This window comes from Pristiophorus japonicus, chromosome 4, assembly GCF_044704955.1.
Source record: "Pristiophorus japonicus isolate sPriJap1 chromosome 4, sPriJap1.hap1, whole genome shotgun sequence".
NCBI lineage: Eukaryota > Metazoa > Chordata > Chondrichthyes > Pristiophoridae > Pristiophorus > Pristiophorus japonicus.
The window spans coordinates 54,040,721-54,062,358 of record NC_091980.1 but is presented as its reverse complement, the minus strand read 5'-3'; the positions used below and the strand labels follow the sequence as shown (position 1 = coordinate 54,062,358).

The following is a 21,638-nucleotide window of genomic DNA, read 5'->3' as shown; positions in this document are numbered from 1 at the left end:
TAAAGGGTTATGGGGAGTGGGCAGGGAAGTGGAGATGAGTCCATGATCAGATCAGCCATGATCTTATTAAATGGTGGAGCAGGCTTGAGGGGCCACATGGTCTACTCCTGCTCCTATTTCTTATGTTCTTTCAACATCATTCTTAGCTTTTTCAATGCTATTCAACAAGTAGTTATGTTGCCCATTTTTCTTCCTAGGGATAGTACTTTACATTTGTCTGTACAGAATTTAATCTGTCACTGTTTCATCTAATTACATATTTTGTGCAACTTATTTTGTAGTTTTCGAGCTACCTTTCAAGTTGCCCCTCCTAATTTGGCATCACTTGACCAATTTACATTAAATTTCTGAATCCAAACCATTGATTAGAAATAGTAGGGTTGCCAATACTGAGCTTTGAAATGTCCCATTCAGCACCTTACCCAACATAACCTCCCTATTAGTATCTGCAGTGTTCTACTCTTCAGCCAATTTCTCATTTTTCCCCCAAATTTACCCTGAGTCCCCACTGCTTTCAGTTTAATTGATAACCTTGCATGCACAATTTTATCAAATGTTTTTGGGAAGTCTAAGTATATCGAGTTACATTGAGTCTACAACACAGAAATGGCTAGTCTGCCCAATTGGTCTATGCTGCCACCACTCGAGCATCCTCCCACCACTCTTCATCTAACCCTATCCGCAAATCCGTTTATTTCTTTCTCCCTAATGTGCTTATCTAGTTCCCCTTAAATGCATCTATTCTATTCGGCTCAACTATTCCTTGTGGTAGCAAGTTCCACATTCTTAGCACGCTTGGGGTAAAGAAGTTTCTCCTAAATTCCCTATTGGATTTATTGATGACTATCTTCTATTTATGAGCTCTAGTTTTGGACACCCCCACAAGTGGGAACATTTTCTCTATGTCTACTCTATGAAACTCTTTCATTAAGTTAAAGACCTCCATCAGGTCACCCCTCAGCCTTCTCTTTTCCAGAGGAAAGAGCCTCAGCCTGTTCAGCCTTTCCTGATACTCTCTCAATTCTGATATCATCCTTGTGAATCTTTTTTGCACCTTCTCCAATGCTTTTATGTCCTTTTTATAATATGAAGCACAGAACTGTGCTCAGTACTCCAAGTGTGGTCTAACCAAGGTCGACAGAAGCTTAACATAACTTCTCTGCTTTTCAATTCTATCACTATAAATGAACTCCCGTGCTTGCTTTGCCTTTTTTATGACCTTATTAATCACTACTTTTAGTGATTTTAAATGTGTACCCCTAGATCCCTTTGCTCATTTCTCCCATTTAGACTCTTATTATCCAAGCAGTATGTGGCCTCTTTATTCTTCTGACCAAAATTCACCATCTCACATTTAACGTTATTGAAATTCACTTGCCACTTACATGCCCTTTCTGCAAGTTTATTAATGTCCTCTTGTATTTTGTCACATTCTTCCTTTGCATAAACTATACCCTTCAATTTGGTGCTGTCTTCAAATTTTAACCCCAACTCTCTGTTTTCTGTTTTGTAGCCAGCCTGCAATCCATTCTGCTACCTGTCTCCTGACTCCACATGTTATGACCTTAATCATGAGTCTACTATCATCGAAGGCCTTTTGAAAATCCAAATAAATTACATCTACTGCATTACTCTTGTCTATTCTTCCTGTTACTTCTTCAAAGAATTCAATCAGATTGATCAAGCATGACTTCCACCTTTTAAAAACTTTGCTGACTACTCTTTATTATATTTTGGATTTCTAGATGTCTTTCAATTACATCTTTGAGTAAAGATTTCATTATCTTTCCTACTACTGATATTAAGCTAACTGGTCTAATTTTCTGGACTTGTTCTATCTCCCTTTTTAAATATAGGAATCACATTAGCTCTCTGGCAGTCCTCTGGCACTATTCCCATTTCTAATGAATTTATTTATATATATATATTTATATATATATGTAATAGTGCCTCCGCTATCACATGAGGCATAGACTTAAAATAATTGTCGAAGGTTTAGAGGGGATTTGAGGGGAAATTTCTTCACCCAGAGGGTAGCGGGGATCTGGAACTCATTGCCTGAAAGGGTGGTAGAGGCAGAAACCCTCACCACATTTCAAAAGTACTTGGATGTGCACTTGAAGTGCCAGAGCATACAGGGCTACGGACCAAGTGCTGAAAAGTGAGATTAGGCCAGATAGCTCTTTGTCGGCCGGCATGGATATGATAGGCCGAAATGGCCTTCTTCCGTGCTATAAATTTCTATGACTCTATGATTGTGAGGCTTTCTACAGTCCATTTTGGATATGATTTCCTCAAAAAAGTCAAGGAGGGTTGGGCAGTCAGGGGTTTCTTCTGAATTCATGTTAGCTGCTGCTAATTAGTTATAATCCTTACTTTACCCCTGATAATTGGTTCCAATATTTTACCCGGTATTGAAGAAAGACTAACGTATATAGTTGACTGCATCTGCTTTGTCATTTTTATTTTAAATAGGCACTACTTTAGTCCATTTCCAATCTACCCAGTGTTTATTGACTCCCTTATAATGACTGTCAATGTCTCACAAATTTCCCCCCTTCTCTCTCTTAGTACTTTGAAATAAATACCATGTATTCCATATATCCGCAGCATAACTAAGACCGCCTATTTCCACCTCCATAACATTGCCCTTGCCTCAGCTCATCTGCTGCTGAAGCCCTCATCCATGACCTTGTTATCTCTAGACTTGACTATTCCAATGCACTCCTGGCTGGCCTCCCACATTCTACCCTATGTAAATTAGAGGTGATCCAAAACTCGGCTACCCATGTCCTAATTCGCACCAAGTACTGCTCACCCATCACCCTGTGCTCGCTGACCTACATTGGCTCACGGTTAAGCAATGCCTTGATTTCAAAATTCTCATCCTTGTTTTCAAATGGCCTCGCCCCTTCCTATCTCTGTGAACACCTCCAGCCCCACAACCCCCAAGATGTCTGCGCTCCTCTAATTCTGCCCTCTTGAGCATCGCTGATTATAATCACTTAACCATTGGTGGCCGAACCTTCTGCTGCCTAGGCCCTATGCTCTGGAACTCCCTCCCTCAACCTCTCCACCTCTCTACCTCTCTTTCCTCCTTCAAGATGCTCCTTAAAACCTACCTCTTTGACCAAGCTTTTGGTCACCTGCCCTAATTTCTCCTTATGTGGCTCGATGTAAAGCACCTTGGGACATTTCAATGTGTTAAAGGCGCGATATAAATGCAAGTTGTTGTTGTGAATATATTCAAAACTTATCAATGACTTTACAGAATCTAATGATAAATTTTAGATGTTCCTGATGTAAACCTTAATTGATTGGATGTAGGGTGGAAAGTAAGATTATAACTAGCTGACCTTTCAAAGGTTAGCAATAACTTTGAAAATGGTAGTATGAAGACAGAAGTGAGAGAATGCATCAGATGATACTTAAAGTCAATCTGCTTAGGAAGAGCTTGCTTTTGATACAGCTACCAATAAGAACGTAAGGTGTCACAGGACAAGAAAAGTTAATTCAGCTCTTCAAACCTGCTCTTTCCAGACCAGATATCAGCAATTTGATTGCCTAATAGAAAATTCTGCATAAATACTTGCTGAACCAAAAAGCTAATCAAACCAACCTGTAAAATATTTATCTAATATTTGCTCACACCTCATTTATTCAGCCTTGTCTGACTGCTTTTCACAGACAACACCCATCCACCCCACTCCAGACAGGAATCATCATATTCCATTAAGCAATATTTGATCATCACAGTGCATGCTTATATGAACATACGAACAGGAGCATGCCATTCAGTCCCTTGAGCCTATTCCACTTCTAAAATCTTCAGTCCCAAACCCAACAAATTATTTATCCATTTCCTTTCTGAAGATAATAATCAAAACAGTGCAAATTATCTTTTCTGGCAGTATGTTCCACATATCCACTCTTTATGTAAAGAAAATTCTTATAATAAAGATCTCATGGCACAATTTAATAAAAGGAAGAAGTTCTTCCAATGTCCTAACTGATATTCCTTTCTCAATCACCACCACTAAAAAACCTTTAGATTGACTGGTAATTCTTTGCTGTCTGTGTGACATTGCTGACACAGAATGACTGCTGTGTTTGCCTGTATAACAATCACTGCACTCCAAAAGAAAGTCAAGGCAGTAGATGGAATGGAAATATAAATCAGGAGAAATGTAAAATGGGCAGCTGACTTGCTATCACCAATTTTACTCTATCATACAAAGCCAAGATCTACCCAAGTGTGTGAGAGTAATGGGATGTTCCAATATAATATTATCACTATGTAACTACATGTACCTTCATTTAGGGTTACCATTTATCTTCTTTTGGACAAACAGTTCATTTATTTTAATGGGCTACATTTAAACTGAACAAGAAAAGTCCATTTTCGAGAATCTAATATTTGTCCTGTTTCCTGAGCCACATGTAATCTCTAAGACCCCAAGTTGCATTCGCTATGGAGACTCTGAATTTAATTTTCCAGCTTCGGACCTTTTGTTTAAATGGTTGGAAATTCATGTGCAGACTCTACCCAAATTTATGATATGTGTTGCTGCCAGGTGAATCTCACCGTTGGGAGTTGAAAGCTGGAAAATGATCCTTTCTGAGTTTTCTAGGAACTTTGCCCGTTTGAAATCCAGCACAGTCATGTAACTTCCTGTTAGATTCTCAATCAGCCTTTGAGATCTGAGGACAAGCTAGAAGTGGTAGCTGACCTGATTGTAGGCTATAGTTAATATTTGATGGGGAATTTCTATCCCCAGTTATCAACATTTCTAACTTGGAATCTATCCCTGTTCTCCGAATTCTTATTTCTGTAATTCCAACTAGTTGAATTTCTGCCATGGACATCTTCCTGGTTGATCACTGGGAATCTAACTACCTAACTAAGTGTTATGTATTGATGCTTGGGATCACCAGATACTAGGGGGCGCCACTGTCAGAGATCATCAGGCTGTACGCGCGTGTGCGCGGTCATTGGTATATAAGTGCGGGTACTATGTCATGCGGATACTTTGAGCGTGAATAAAGTTGGATCAGGTTTACACCTGAGGCCGTTTACAGTAACACGACTCTTGAGTCATTACATTTGGCGACAAAGTAACTTAAGAACCTTTGCATGTACAATGGGCACTATAAATATTTACGGAGGGCGAGGATTGGGCGGACTTTATCGACCACCTGGATCAGTATTTTGTGGCCAACGAAATGGAGGGAGAGGCTGGTGCAATTAGGCGTAAGGCGGTTTTCCTCACCGTTTGTGGTCCGAAAATTTATGGCCTTATGAAGAACCTTCTCTCGCCTTTACGTCCAACGGACAAAGAGTATGAGGATTTGTGTGCTTTGGTGCGTGATCATCTTAAGCCAAAAGAGGGGATCATCATCTCATGCTATCACTTCTATACACATGTTCATGCTGAGGGCCAGGATGTGTCGGGATTCGTCGTTGACCTACGACGTCTTGCTGAGCCGTGTTGGAAGACATGTTGCGAGATTTCTTTGTGATAGGCATCAACCATAATGCGATTCTTTTGAAGTTATGGCTGAAGAGAAGCTGGATATGAGAAAGGCCATCGCGACTGCCCAGGCATGCATGACGATTGATGATAATTTGAGGCAGATATCGTCGAAGAGTCGGAGGTCCATGGCAGGTACTGTAAACAAGATTGTGCTGTCTTCTGGCAGAGCTGCTTATGGCAGGGCCTACTCGACTGCTTATGTGAAACCTGTAGCCGTTCAGAGTCCGCCAACTGGTATGAATCTGATTTCACCCTGTTGGCATTGTAGTGGTAATCATCGGCCTCAACAGTGTTGGTTTAAACAATACGCCTGTAATGGTTGTTCGAAAGTAGGGCATCTTCAGAGAATGTGCCCACAACTGAGCAAACGTGCTGCCACTCATCACATTGTTGATGATGACCAGTCCAGTGCTGGCCCAGATACACAACCCGGGGAGGAAGTGTCTGGTCTGTATTCGTTCTTGGGAAAGAGCCAGCTGATAATCATTCATATGAAGCTGAATGGCGTGCCTGTATCAATGGAGCTGGACACAGGTGCGAGTCAGTCGATAATGAGCCAAAGGACATTCGACAAGCTGTGGGACACTGAGGCTGTGAAGCCTAAGCTGAGTCCAGTGAATACCAAGTTGCGTACTTACATTAAGGAACTCATACCGGTGATTGGCAGTGCAGTAGTCAAGGTGTCATATGATGGTGTGGTTCATGATCTACCATTATGGATCATCCCAAGTAATGGTCCAATGCTGTTGGCAGGAATTAGCTCGAGAAAATCAAATGGAACTGGAATGATGTCAAAGCGTTGTCCTCGGTGGATGACACTTCGTTTGCTCAAGTGTTGAAGAAGTTTCCTTCTTTATTTGAACCGGGCATTGGTAATTTTACTGGAGCCAAGGTGCAGATTCGCTTGGATTCTGATGCAATGCCTGTCTGTCATAAAGCTCAGTCAGTTGAAATTGAGCTTGACAGACTGCAACGTGAAGGGATCATATCACCGGTCGAGTTTAACGAGTGGGCCAGTTCCATTGTTCCTGTATTGAAGAGTGATGGCACTATCAGGATTTGTGGAGACTACAAGGTTTCGATTAACCGATTTTTGAAGCAGGATCAATATCCGTTACCGAAGACTGATGACCTGTTCGCCATGCTAGCTGGTGGAAAGTTGTTCACGAAACTAGATCTGACATCAGCCTATGCGACACAGGAGCTTGTCGGCAATTCGAAGAAACTCACCTGCATCAACACCATAAAGGACTGTTTGTCTACAACAGGTATCCTTTTGGAATTCGTTCGGCTGCAGCCATATTTCAGAGGAATATGGAGAGTTTACTGAAGTCTGTTCCTTGAACTGTCATGTTTCAAGATGACATTCTGGTCACAGGTTGCGACACTGCTGAACATCTGAACAATCTTGAAGAAGTCGAACATCGTCTGGACAAAGTGGGACTCAGGCTGAAACGTTCAAAGTGTGTCTTCATGGCACCTGAAATTGAATTCCTGGGGAGGAAGATTGCTGCTGATGGCATCAGGCCTACTGATTTAAAAATGCACCCAGGCCTCAGAATGTGACAGAGCTGCGTTCATTCCTTGGGCTACTCAAATACTTCAGTAATTTCTTACCCAGATTGAGCACTTTATTACAGCCACTACACATGCTACTCAGAAAAGGTGACAACTGGGTCTGGGGTGTGTCTCAAGATAGAGTCTTTGAGAAAGCTTAGAATCTGCTCTGTTCAAACAAGTTGCTTGTTCATTATGATCCATGTCGGCATCTTATATTGGCCTGTGATGCTTCATCATATGGGGTTGGCTACGCCAACAAGCAAATGAGTCAGGTAAGCTACAACCTGTTGCGTATGCTTCGAGAAGTTTGTCAAAGGCGGAAAGAGCTTATAGCATGGTAGAAAAAGAAGCTTTGGCTGTGTGTATGGGGTCAAAAAGATGCATGTACCTGTTTGGTCTTCATTTTGAGCTCAAAACAGATCACAAGCCACTCATTTCATTGTTTTCGGAAAACAAAGGTATTAATACCAATGCATCGTCCCGTATCCAGAGGTGGGCGTTGACATTGTCTGTCTACGATTATGTTATTCGTCATAGACCGGGCACTGATAATTATGCCGATGCATTGAGTCGTCTGCCTTTTTCCACATCTGATATGGAGACGCCTCAACCTGCAAATCTACTATTAGTAATGGATGCTTTTGAGAGTGAAGGAACTCCTGTCATTGCTCAACAAGTTAGGATCTTGACCAGCCATGACCCTATTTTATCGGTTGTGAAACATTGTGTCCTCAGTGATGATTGGTCTGCAATACCTATGGAGATGAGACCAAACCTTACAACCGTCGCAAAGATGAGCTGTCCATTTAGTCAGATTGTTTACTGTGGGGTAATCGTGTCATTATGCCTAAAAAAGGTAGAGAAAAATTTGTACATGAACTACATAGCAATCATCCCGGTATTGTCAAGATAAAAGCCATTGCTAGGTCTCATGTATGGTGGCCTGGAATTGACTCTGATCTGAAATCATGTGTGCATCAGTGCAATACTTGCATGCAGCTAAGTAAAGTACCAGCGGAATCTCCGCTGAGTCTGTGGTCGTGGCCATCTAAACCATGGTCGAGGATCCACATCGATTTTGTGGGCCCTTTCATGGGAAAGATGTTTTTTGTTGTGGTGGATGCATATTCAAAGTGGATAGAGTTTATTATCATGTCATCCAGTACATCTACAGCTACTATTGAGAGCCTTCGTATCATGTTTGCTACTCATGTTTTGCCTGACATTGTTATGAGCGACAATTTTGCTTCACAAGTCTTGAGTTAATGAAACTCAATGGTATTAGGCATGTGAGGTCAGCTCCATTCAAACCTGCTTTTAATGGTCAAGCAGAGCGTGCTGTTCAAACAATCAAGTATGAATCGTGTAACTCAGGGTTCACTGCAGACTCGTTTGTCATGTATATTGCTCAGTTACAGGACAAGACCTCATACGCTTACTGGGGTTTCCCCTGCTGAACTACTGATGAAGAGAAATCTCAAGACCAAGCTTTCTCTTGTTCATCCTGATCTGAATGATCATGTTGAAAACAGATGTCAAATTCAGCAATGGTATCATGATCGTGCTACTGTGTCACGTGACATCTCTGTCAACGATCCGGTTTTTGTACTGAACTATAGTCAAGGTTCAAAGTGGATTGCCGGTACTGTTACAGCCAAGGAGGGTAACAGAGTATTTATTGTCGTGCTCAAGAATGGGCAAGCATGCAGGAAACATGTTGATCAGGTAAAATTGCGGCACACAGATGAACTAGAACCATTTGAGGAAGATGCAGTCAGTGACCAACCGACCAATGTTCATTCATCAGAGGACTTTGCTGTTATTACTGAACCTGGACCGTCAGTCTCTGATGTGGTCATTACCACTCCCATCAGATCGGTTACTCAGCCTTCAGTCACAACTGACTCAGAACGCTTGCCTAGAGCTAAAGTTGAACTGAGACGATCAACTCGTGAGAGGAAAGTCCCAGACCGTCTTAATTTGCAAAGAGACTGATATTAAGATCTTGATAGGGGATGTTGTTATGTATTGATGCTTGGGGTCACCAGACACCAGGGGGCGCCACTGTCTGAGGTCATCGGGCTGTACGCGCGTTTGCACGGTCAGTGGTATATAAGCGCGGGTACTATGTCACGCGGGTACTTTGAGCGCGAATAAAGTTGGATCAGGTTTACACCTGAGGCCGATTACAGTAACAAGACTCTTGAGTCATTACACTAAGCCACTCCTTTTTTTATGATTTATGCCTAATACTGGTAATAACTTTAATATTTTTCATCTATCTATCTGTAAATAAGCAAGTGTGATGGTAACTGTGCATACATCCATAGGTGGACTTAGTTTTTTCTCACCTGAACTAGTTCCTGCTCAACTAACAGGATTTGTTAGCCTTTTTCCAAAATAGTATAGCCAGAGGAATCAACACCTATTTAGAACATAAATCTTATCTGAATCTCAGGAAGCACGTTACTGCGAAGCATTCTGGGAAACTCTTTTCTGACTATGTTCCTTCCTGAAAAAAATATGCATTGAGTTGTTGGCGAACCCAGATTTGACAGGGAGTAATTCTGGGTTTCTAGGAGCAGGACAGCGCACATGGAAATGTTGACATTCTCAAATCAGAGGGGTTAATGTAGCAACACCAAAATACCTGGCAAGTATCTGCGCTGCTGGAAACACAACAGGGCAGGATATCCCGCTCTCCTGTCTGACCCATCCCAAATTCCAGGAATGGAGCTATTTACATAAATGGAATGGGCACCTGCACCATTTATGGTGCTCCGTGAGTGCCCATTCCATGGAACGGCCAGGACTTTTAGATCGGCACTTTGCTATTCCAATGTGAAGTGTAGAATTTAACAAATATATTTTAGATTTGGTAGTAAGTATACTTGACAGTTTCAAGCCACTCAGATAAACAAGAAGGGCCCAACAATAAAGCCAATGGAATGTTGAATTACATAGCCAAAACAGTGGAATATAAATCAGAGAATTCATGATCAAACTGTATCATGCTACAACATCCTATGTGACAGTGGTAAACTATCCCTCCTCATCCTTCTCGACCTGTCTGCAGCCTTTGACCACACCATCCTCCTTCAAGCCTCTCCTCCATCGTCAAGCTGGGTGGGACTGCCCTCGCCCATTCTTATCTATCCAGTCATAGCCAGAGAATCACCTGTGATGACTTCTCTTCTCACTCCCGCACTGTTAACTCTATCCTTGGCCCCCTCCTATTTTTCATTTACATGCTACACCTTGGCAACGTCATCCAAAAACAAAGCATCATTTTCCATACGTACACTGACCTCACCATCAGCTCTCTCAACCCCGCCACCATCTTTGATTTGTCATACTGCTTATCCGATATCCATTCATGGATGAGCAGAAATTTCCTCCAAGCCATTGTCTTTGCTCCTTGCCACGAAATCCGTTACCTAGCCACCAACTCCACCCTTCTCCCTGGTGACTGCCTGAGGCTGAACCAGACTGTTCACAACTTTGGCATCCTATTTGACCCTGAGATGAGCTACTGACCACATATCCATTCCATCACCAAGACCTCCTACTTTCACCTCCTTAACATCATGTGTCTCCGCCCCTGCCTCAACTCATCTACTACTGAAACTCAATGCCATGTCTTTGTTACCTCTAGACATGACTATTCCAATGCTCTGCTGGCCGGCCTCGCATCTTCCACCCTTCATAAACTTGAACTCATCTAAAACTCTGCTACCATGACCTAATTCGAACCAAATCCCATTCACCCATCACCCCTGTTCTCTGTGACCTATAATCATAGAATCATAGAAGTTTACAGCATGGAAGGAGGCCATTTCGGCCCATCATGTCCGCGCTGGACAAGAGGCTATCTAACCTAGTGCCACTTTCCAGCTCTAGGTCCGTAACCCTGTAGGTTACGGCACTTCAGGTGCACATCCAAGTGGTGAGGGTTTCTGCCTCTACCACCCTTTCAGGCAGTGAGTTCCAGACCCCCACAACCCCTAGCGTGAAGAAATTTCCCCTCAAATCCCCTCTAAACCTTCTACCAATTACTTTAAATTTATGCCCCCTGGTTGTTGACCCCTCTGCTAAAGGAAATAGGCCCTTTCTATCCACTATATCTAGGCTCCTCATAATTTTATACACCTCAATGTGGTCTCCCCTCAGCCAAGGAAAACAAACCCAGCCTATTCAATCTGTCCTCATAACTAAGATTCTCCACTCCTGGCAACATCTTCGTAAATCTCCTCTGTACCCTCTCCAGTCCTTCCTGTAATGCGATGACCAGAACTGCACGCAGTACTCCAGCTGTGGCCTAACCAGTGTTTTATACAGTTCAAGCATAACCCACCTGCTCTTATATTCTATGCCTCAGCTAATAAAGGCAAGCATTCCATATGTCTCCTTATCCACCTGGCCTGCTACTTTCAGGGAATCTGTGGACCAATGGTGGAGCTTTGGAGACGTGGCCTGATCATTTGGAGCCTGGAGCAGTGAGAGAAGGAGCTTGCTGCTGTTGCTCCTGCCTGGAAAGCCTGTTGTGAGACCTGTGAAACAGCCCAGGAAGAGGAGGAAGGGGCTTTCTACATTCCAATCCATCCAGAGGGAGAGGAGGAGAGCAGAAAATTCAACAACCTTTAATACTGCTGCAGAGAGTTGGAGAGAGGGGGAAAAAAGAACAACTATCCAGTGTGGAAGGGGGGAGAAATTTCATCAACCAAAGGTGGGTGTGTTTTGGTGCATTCCCCTAAAGACTTTGTTGTATCGATGGGGGGAGGAAAGAAGACCATTCGAGGGCCGGAACATCGCGGAGGGTGTGTGTGTGTGGAAGTGTGTGTGGGGATCTTGCTTACAGCTAGGCCCCACACATCACTGAAGCACCCCTCCCCCATTGCCTAGCCTGGGAGAGCTGGAGCTACCTGGCTGAAGAACTATTAATCACCTATTTAACATCGTTGGGAGTGTGTGCCTGGGTGGCTCCAGCTGTCCCAGGTGAAGACATCTTCTCCCCCCACCCGAAGACCATCTACAAAGACTTTGTTTGTTTTTCCATCATCTGTGGAGTGCACCCCAAGAAAAACACCCACCCATCGCTGTGAGGGGAGACCTGCCCTCACAGCTTCCCTCTTTCCCACCCCCTCTCCCTTTCTCTCTCTCTCTGTCTCTCCCCTCTCTCTCTGAGAGCCCCTTTCCTCCTAATTGAAAAACCAATTAAGACAACTGAGCAGAGGGAGCAAGGCCCCTCCCCAATTGTCAACTAGGGGAGAGGTGTGCCTCTTTTAGAGCTCCCTCTGTTCAAACACCAACGAGGCCATTGAAGACCATTAAGGCCTGTGACTTTGGGGTGGGTGTGGCCCTTAAAGGGACCCCGTGATGGCGACCCCATCCACGCCAGTGGCAGGGCCAGCAAAGACGTATGCGCAGGCGGCGTCCACATCCACGGCGCCTCCTGCGCCTCCTGCTGCCCTGCCACCTTTCAGACTAATAACAAAGAAACACGGGGTCAAGAGCTACACTCACCCCACAATGAGCATCGAGGAGTGCGTGCAGGCGATGGCTGGGGTAGTCGGCCCCTCGGCCATTGTCGCAGCCTCCAAGATGTCTGGGAAGGCTGTATTCTTCCTGGGGTCGGAGCGGGCGGTGTCCCTGGCCCTTGAAAAGGGGCTCACGGTAGGCGGGACGTTCCTGCCGGTGGACCCTCTCGAGGCCACCGCGCAGAGGGTCATCCTTTCAAACGTCCCGCCCTTTGTTCCCGCTGAGCTCCTCCTCCCTCACCTACACCAACTGGGGGAGGTAAGGTCGGGGATCAACCCCATACCGCTCGGCCTCAGGGAGAACAGCCTACGCCACGTGTTCTCCTTCCGCCGCCAGTTCTTTGTCCGGCTGGCACGGGAGGAGACGACGGAGGGATCATTTAATGTGGTGCACGAGGGGACTGCCTACCGCGTCTTCTGGACGTCGGACGGCGTGCGGTGCCATGCCTGTAGGGAGGTGGGGCATGTTCGTAAGAACTGCCCCGCCTTCAAGGCCGCCAAACCACCGAGGGCGGCCAAGGCTGGCGCCACCGCCACCCCTCCCCCTAGTAGTGTCCGCGTGCCGGGAGCTGTGGGTGCGCGGGCATCGTCGGGGGCCATTGTTTTCACGGCCTCCGGCGGGGGGAGGGAGAGCGTCCGATCGGAAAGAAGGCACGGAGGAAGGCGAAACATCTCGAGGTGGGTCCCCTCGGTGCGCCAGACAATTTGATCACCGCGCTCAGCCCAACCCTGTCACCGGCGAGCGTGGGGTGCCCTGAGCCCGTGCCCGAGCCCTTGACCAATATCACAGAGGGGCTCAGGCGCGGGCAAGATAAGAAAAAGGGGGGAGTGGAGCGGGAGGCCTCAGCAGACATGGAGGTCTCCCTGCCTCCGCGCCCCCCCAGGAACAAAAGGAGGCGTCGCTCCAATGAGGCGGAGGGAGAACAACATCCCTCCGCGAAGGAGTCGGTGCCCGCCGCGTGTCCCGCGTCCCCCACCAGCGCCCCCAAACTGCGCCGTAGGCGAGAGGAGTCTGTCCCCGGGGAGGGTGAGACAGTCGAGGCTGCCCAGCCTCTGCCTCCCGGGGATGGCGTGGAAGATCTGCCTGCCATGGGGGGCGTGGGGCCAGCGGAGGAATGCGTAGCCACCGGGTCGAGCGTCCCGGGGACTGAGGCGGGCGGGGCCGAAAAGGCCGAACCTGAGCCCGCCCAGCTATTAACCAACTTCCCCCGGGAGTCGCTCGACCCGGAAGAAACAAAAAATGTTAACAATTTTAATGATCCTGTACACACTGGACCGGGGGGTGGCGGCGGGGAGGTGGAAGAACAACAACCCTCGCCCCCTACTTTGGAGCTGGGGTATTTGGAGGACCTGGAACATTTCTTTGACCAGGTCTCTCCGCGTTCCCCGGCTACTGGGGCGGAGGAGGAATCCCTTCCGCTGTCGCTTCCTGACCCAGCAACGCTTTTAAAAGAGCCCAGTGGGGACTCCTCTGCCGACGATCCTGGGAGTGGGATTGGGGCAGAGCCAGGTTCGGATGGAGCGGCCGGGCCGTTTGCCGTACCTTGTGTGGTCGACGGGCCGGCTGCTGGTGGCGACCTCCCGGAGGGGGACGGGGACTCGGTGGGGGACGAGGGAGAAGATCTCGAGTCCATCGCCAGTGAGGCGGTGGTTCTCCTCGTGCCCGCCGCTGAGTCCCCCCTCATTCCTGCAAATGAACTCCGGGACTTTTTGGTCCAGAGCCAGGGTCGCCGCAACCGAGCCCATCTGGCCCTGGAAAGATGGTCCGAGCCGGGGCTGCTCGTCGCGTCCGTCCGCGCCGCCGCTAAAACCATGGCCGCGGGCGGGCCCTTATCAAAGGCGCAAGGCCTTGAGCTGTGCCGGCTCAAAAGGTTCCTCGCTGGGCTGCTGAAGGAGTGGAGGTCAACAAACGACTCCACTCCACCCCCCACAATAGGTTAGGTAGAGGTTGCACTATGCTTTTGTCATGAAGATAACCATAGCTAGCCTCAACATCAACGGCGGCAGAGAGGCACACCGTAGATTTAACAATTTTTCGCTCCTGCGGGAGGGGAAATATGCGGTGTGCTTCCTGCAAGAAACCCACACCGTTCCGGAAGATGAAGAAATGTGGCTCCTGGAATGGCAAGGAGAGGTCCGCATGAGCCACCTCACTACCACTTCTTGTGGGGTGGCCATCTTGTTGGCCCCGCATTTTCAGCCGGAGATCTTGGGGGTCGAGGAGCCCGTGCCAGGCCGCTTGCTGCACGTCACGGTTTGCCTGGGGGACGTGCCGCTCCATCTCGTGAGCGTGTACGCCCCTCAGCCCGGCCCGCAGCAAACGCGCTTCTTCGAAGAAGTGTCTGCTCTTCTTGGCTCCGTCGACATCGGTGACTGCATTGTCCTCGGGGGGGATTTTAACTGCACCCTCAAGGCGAGGGACTGCTCCGCTGCCCCGCAGAGCATGACGGCGATGGAGAAGTTGAGGGACCTGGTCGGGTCCTTCGACTTGGTGGACGTCTGGCGAAATCTCCATCCCGACTCCAGCGCCTTTACTTGGGTGAGGCCTGGAGTAGGATGATCCAGAGTCGACCACCTTGACGTGTCTCGGGCGTACGTTTCCTGCGTCCCGGCAGCCTCCATGCGACCGGTGCCATGTTCGGACCACCACCTGGTGTGGGCGGAGCTCGCTTCGCTCCGCGCGAGGACGGGGTCCGCGTACTGGCATTTTAACAACCAGCTGCTGGAGGACGTGCGGTTCCAGGACTCGTTCCGTCGTTTCTGGTCCGACTGGAGAAGGAAGCAGTGTGGCCTCCCCTCCTTGAGGCTATGGTGGGACGTGGGCAAGGCTCACGTCCGCGTCTTCTGTCAAGAGTATGCGAGGGGGTCGACCAAGAGGCGGGCGGCCAGGATCGGGCGCCTAGAAAAAGAGGTGCTCGACCTGGAGTCCCGTCTCGGTCAAGTCGTCGAGGACCCGGCCCTGCGGACGGTGTACGAAGCGAAGAAGGCCGCGCTGAAGGACCTGCAGCTCGTCGGGTCCCGAGACGCGTTCGTGAGGTCGCGGATCCGGTTCCTGCGGGATCTGGACTGCGGCTCCCCCTTCTTCTACTCGCTGGAAAAAAGACAGAGTGTCCGTAAGCAGCTCTTGACGCTGCTGGCCGACGACGGCTCTCTCGTCTCGGATCCGGAGGGCCTCAACAACAGGGCCCGTGAATATTACGGGGCTCTGTTCTCTCCGGAGCCGTCCAGCGAGGAAGCGCGTAGAGTTTTGTGGGAGGACCTGCCGAAGGTCAGCCCGGAGGGCGCCGAAAATCTGGGAGCTCCGCTAAGCCTGGCGGAGCTGACCGGCGCCCTCAACCGGCTCTCGAGGGGAAAAGCCCCGGGGCTGGACGGGCTGACCGTGGAGTTCCACAGGGCGTTCTGGGACGTCTTGGGGGGCGACTACGCGCGGGTCCTGGGGGAAAGTCTGGCGACCGGGGAGATGCCCCTCTCTTGGCGCAGGGCAGTCATCGTCCTGCTGCCTAAGAAGGGCGATCTCCGCCTCCTTAAGAACTGGCGCCCGGTCTCCCTCCTCAGCACGGACTATAAAATCTTCACCAGGGCGATGTCTACTCGCCTTGGCACCGTGCTGGACCACATGATCCACCCCGACCAGTCCTGCACGGTCCCGGGCCGGACAATCCACGATAACATCCATCTGGTCCGGGACCTCATCCATCATTCCCAGGAGGCTGGTCTGTCGGTCGCCTTCCTATCTCTCGACCAAGAGAAGGCGTTCGACAGGGTGGATCACGACTATCTTTTCGGGACTCTGTGCGCTTTCGGGTTCGGGACGCATTTCGTCACCCGGATCCGACTTTTGTACGCCGCCGCGGAGTGTCTGATTACGGTTAACGGGTCCTTGAAGGCGCCCCTTCGCTTTGGGAGAGGGGTGTGCCAGGGATGCCCCATGTCCGGCCAGTTATATGCCATCTGCGTGGAGCCTTTCCTGCGTCTCCTGCGGACGAGGTTGACGGGACTGGCTCTGCAAGGGCCGGGCGTGGAGGTCGTCCTCTCGGCTTACGCCGATGATGTGCTCCTCGCGGTAGAGGATCCCGCTGACCTGTGGAAGATGCGTGAGTGCCAGGAGATTTACTCGGCCGCATCCTCCGCCAGGATCAACTGGGAGAAATGTTCCGGACTCCTGGTGGGTCAGTGGCGGGTGGACTCCCTGCCGGAGGAGCTCAGGCCTTTTGCCTGGAGCACGACCCATCTCCTCTATCTGGGAGTCTACCTTAGCCCTGACGAGGAAGCCTGGCCGGCGAACTGGCAAGAGCTGGAGGCCAAGGTCGCCGCTCGCCTAGTGCGCTGGACAGGACTGCTCCGAGTGCTGTCCTACAGGGGTCGAGCGCTAGTCATAAACCAGCTGGTGGCCGCCATGCTGTGGTAACGGCTGGTCACTTTGACCCCTCCCCCTGCGTTTGTCACCAAGATACAGAAGAAGCTGGTGGTCTTCTTCTGGAACAACAGGAAGCACTGGGTCTCTGCCGCAGTCTTGAGTCTCCTGCTTGAGGAGGGCGGTCAGTCGTTGGTGTGTGTCAGCACCCAGCTCGCGACTTTCCGTCTTCAGACCCTGCAGAGATACCTTTACGTCGAGCCCCCTCCTAGGTGGCGTGCTCTGGCGACGTATTTCTTCCGCCAGCAGCACGGCCTCAACTACGACACGCAGCTCCTGTTTGTGAGCATGGGGGGCGTCAGGACCGCCGTCCAGGAGCTGCCTGTCTTTTACAAGGAACTCACCAGGGTCTGGAACAAAGTCTCCACCAAGCACAGCTCTCCACCGGCTGGAGTGGCGGCTGTCCTGCAGGAGCCGCTGCTCGGGAATCCGTACCTCCACGACCGAGGTTTTAGGTGGCAGTCAGACGAGAAGGCTGTGGCTGGTGAGGTGACCAGGGTCAGGGACCTGCTCGATGGTGGAGGAGCGGGCTGGATGGCGCCAGACACGCTAGCGCGGCGCCTAAATTCGGCCGATGTCCGCCGCGCGGCCGATGCCATCGAGTCGCTAAAAACAGCTCTGGGCCCTGACTCCGTTAGGTGCATCGAGGAGGCTCAAGCACGTGAAGAGATCCCGTCCGAACTGACCCCCGTCCGGACGGAATTCCTCATCGGCGCCAAACCCCGGAATCTCCCTTGGGAGCCGGCGCCTCACAACTTGAGCCGCCTCGGGGAAATCCCCTCCGTGCCTTTCAGTTCCGCGCGGAGGGGTTTCCTGTACGGGCTGCTCCTGCACACTCTCAACTTTGCCATCCTCGCCTGCTGTCCGGACATGCCATGGTGTACCATCTTGCCGTCCGGAGGAGGCGGGGGTCCCCGATGGAGGGCACTCTACGCGGGAGTCCTCCCACTGTTTATCGGGGACTTGGCCTGGAGGGTGGTGCACGGAGCAGTGCCGTGCAATAAACTTTTAAGCCGGTTCACGGGCTCCCAGGCCGCCTGCAATTTCTGCGGTCTGGAAGAGTCCGTGTTCCATGTTTTTATCGAATGCACGAGGTTGCAGCCCCTGTTTTATTATTTACAGGGGCTGCTCCTGAAATTCTGGCTGCCCTTCAGTCCCACACTCCTGATCTTTGGGCACCCTGTGCGGAGGGGAGCGGGTTGGTCCGAGGGCCTCCTCGTAGGACTGCTCCTGGGCACGGCCAAGGGTGCCATCAGCCGGTCCAGGCAGCGGGCGGTCGAGGGGGTCGTTCAGCCTGACTGCCTGCCTCTATTCCGCGCGTACATCCGCGCCAGGGTGTCCTTGGAGATGGAGCACGCGGTGTCCACCGGTACGCTCGCGGCCTTCCGCGAGAGGTGGGCACCAGAGGGACTGGAGTGCATCATCACGCCCGGCAACCAAATTTTAATTTGATTTTATGTTTTAAAAGTTAATTTGTTTTAATTGCCGGTGTTTTTAGTGTCCCCCTCCCCTTTTATAGGGAGCACTTGGAGAAAAAAATATGATTTTAGTGCCCAAAAAAAAACCTAATAAAAACAAAAACACAAAAAACCCCCCAAAAAAACACAAAAAAAAGGGCCTTGAAAATATTTGGTGTGTCCCCCAGATCGGGGGGACACGATTTAATGTTTTAGTTTCCTCCCAAAAAGAGTTCTGTGGACAAGCACTCCCAGGTCCCTTTGTTCCTCTACACTTCTCAGTGACCTACCATTTAATGTGTATTCCCTTTCCTTGTTAGCCCTCCCCAAATGCATTAACTCACACTTCTCTGGATTAAATGCCATTTGCCACTGTTCTGCCCATCTGACCAGTTGATTGATATCTTCCTGCAGTCCGCAGCTTTCTTCTTCATTATCAACCACACAGCCTATTGGTTCCTTGTCTGGCAATATCTCAATTTTAAAATTCTCATCCTTGTTTTCAAATCTCTACATGGCCTTGCCTCTTCACAGAAACATTGAAAATAGGAGCAGTAGTAGGTCATTCGGCCCTTCGATCCTGCACCGCCATTCAATATGATCATGGCTGATCTTCCATCTCAACACCATATTCCCGCTTTCTCCCCTTACCCCTTGATGCCCTTTGTGCCTAGATCTTCCTAGCTCTGTAACCTCTTCCTTCCTTGACAGATGGAGTATGATGTTGGAAAGTGTGAGATCATGCACTTTGGCAGAAAAAATCAAAGAGCAAGTTATTATTTAAATGGAGAAAGATTGCAAAGTGCCACAGTACAGCGGGACCTGGGGGTACTTGTGCATGAAACACAAAAGGATAGTGTGCAGGGACAGCAAGTGATCAGGAAGGCCAATGGTATCTTGGCCTTTATTGCAAAGGGGATGGAGTATAAAAGCAGGGAAGCCTTGCTACAGCTATATAAGGTATTGCTGAGGAATACTGCGTACAGTTTTGGTTTCCATATTTACGAAAGGATACACTTGCTTTGGAGGCAGTTCAGAGAAGGTTCACTAGGTTGATTTTGGGGATGAGGGGGTTGATTTATGAGGAAAGGTTGAGGAGGTTGGGCCTCTACTCATTGGAATTCAGAAGAATGAGTGGTGATCTTATTGAAACGTATAAGATTATGAGGGAGCTTGACAAGGTGGATGCAGAGAGGATGTTTCCACTGATGGGGGAGACTAGAACTCGAGGGCATGATCTTAGAATAAGGGGCTGCCCATTTAAAACAGAGACGAGGAGAAGTTTTTTCTCTCAGAGGGTTGTAAATCTGTGGAATTTGCTGCCTCAGAGAGCTGTGGAAGCTGGGACATCGAATAAATTTAAGACAGAAATAGACAGTTTCTTAAATGATAAGGCGATAAGGGGTTATGGGGAGCGGGCGGGGAAGTGGAGCTGAGTCCATGATCAGATCAGCCATGATCTTATTGAATGGCGGAGCAGGCTCGAGGAGCTGTATGGCCTTCTCCTGTTCCTATTTCTTAAGTTCTTATCTCTGTAACCTCCTCCAGCTCTACAATCCTGAGATTACTGTGTTCCTCCACAAACAGAAATGTGATAATCAGCAGATAATGTTTTAGCGATGTTGAGGGCTAAATTTTGGTTAGGACACCTGGGTTAACTCCCCTCCTCTTTGAAATAGTGCCATGGGTCCTTTACGTCCACCTGACAGGGCAGAAGGTAAAGAAAATACTAGAACCGTTTAACAATTATATACAGCAATGGAGGGACTATGGGTGAATAGGTCGATTGTGCTGGATCTTCCTTAGTCGTAAATATCGTCATCCAAAGTTGCTCTGCGTTGTGACAACCACAGGGAGTGGTTGAAGCGAATAGCGTGGGTGCATTTAAGAGGCTGGAAAAGAATAATGAGGGAGAGAAGGGTTATGCTGATAGAGTTAGCTGAGGGAGGAGGCTCTGAGGGCAGCATAAAGGCTGGCATGGTCTGTTTCTGTGTAACAGTGAACATTCCAACACTCCAGAGCAGTGGCTGGAGCTTCTCCTGCTGCAAGTGCCGCCTCTCCCTGTCTGCGCTTGCGCTGCTCGATGACCTCCTTAGCTATCCCACGCATGGGCAGTCGTGCTCCCTCGCTCGCTCTCTCTGGGCCAGTGTGTGCTGTCGGTCGGTCGGAGATTGCCGTCTGCTGGATCCCCTTCAGCGGTACGTATGGGCCTTTGTGCAGCCTATACACCGGAGAAAGGCCGAAACAATATATATATATATATATATATACACACACACCCACATATATATATTTATATTCAGGGATAGTGGGAGGAGCCCGTGTTCCTCTGAAGGTTGCTGAGTAGATTTTTTTTTAAAAGGCCGTGACCATGAGTAAGGAGAAGGCATCGTGCCTGTCCGTCTTCCCCGGCATTACCTGAACCTTTCCCTCGGCCTCGAGCTTCCAGCCATGGCGGAGCAGAGCTGGTTAAAGGTGGCCGCTGTATATTTTTGCAAGAGGGTCAATGTGTGCAGCTCCCGGGGTAGGGGGGCGGGGGTTTATTGCAAGGCGGCTGGCGTGTGACCTTTAAGAGCAGGAAAGGTTGGGACGCTGACAGCTATTGCATATCTCTTGGCCAAAAGGCTTTGTAACATTGTAAATGTTAAGTATCGCCGTGTTTGTAAGTACTAGGTCTTTCCTGCTGTATTCGTAAAAGTTACCCTCGAGTTTAGCGATTTACAATTTATTTTACTTTTGTTACAAGTTCTACTCTAAATATACTCTATCCCGTTCGGTTACCCAGTGTGTTGAGCCTTGCAGATCATTTTGCTACACGTAAACGAAAAATAATTCCAACTTTGGAACGGGCAACTAACTTCCCAGCTGTAGCAGTGTTAGGGTGACATTTGCAAATATCCATGTCTGAATCTCAGATTGAAACTTTAACATTAAGTCACTACAGAAACTAAAAACATAACATCTTCTGCCCTGCATTGCGATACAGGTCTCCAATTGCTCTCACCTAAACATTTCAGTTAGAACTTGTTCCTGGTGAGAAATATTCAGAATGCTGCTAAGAGGCCAGTATTCATAATGTCACCAGAAAGGAAGTTTAAAAGAACCTTCATGGTTTTGAATTGAGGGTGGGTAAGGG

General features: G+C 48.8%; 1 protein-coding gene across 1 annotated transcript in view; it reads left to right on the top strand.

Annotated features, from left to right (window-relative positions):
* Positions 1-20,591: 20,591 nt before the first annotated feature.
* Positions 20,592-21,638, top strand: part of LOC139262907 (non-selective voltage-gated ion channel VDAC1) — a 42,496-nt gene continuing 41,449 nt past the window's right edge. The window contains exon 1 of the mRNA XM_070878188.1: positions 20,592-20,700. Coding sequence (XP_070734289.1) covers positions 20,610-20,700 — 91 coding nt within the window. The 5' untranslated portion in view covers positions 20,592-20,609. The remainder of the gene's footprint in view (positions 20,701-21,638) is intronic.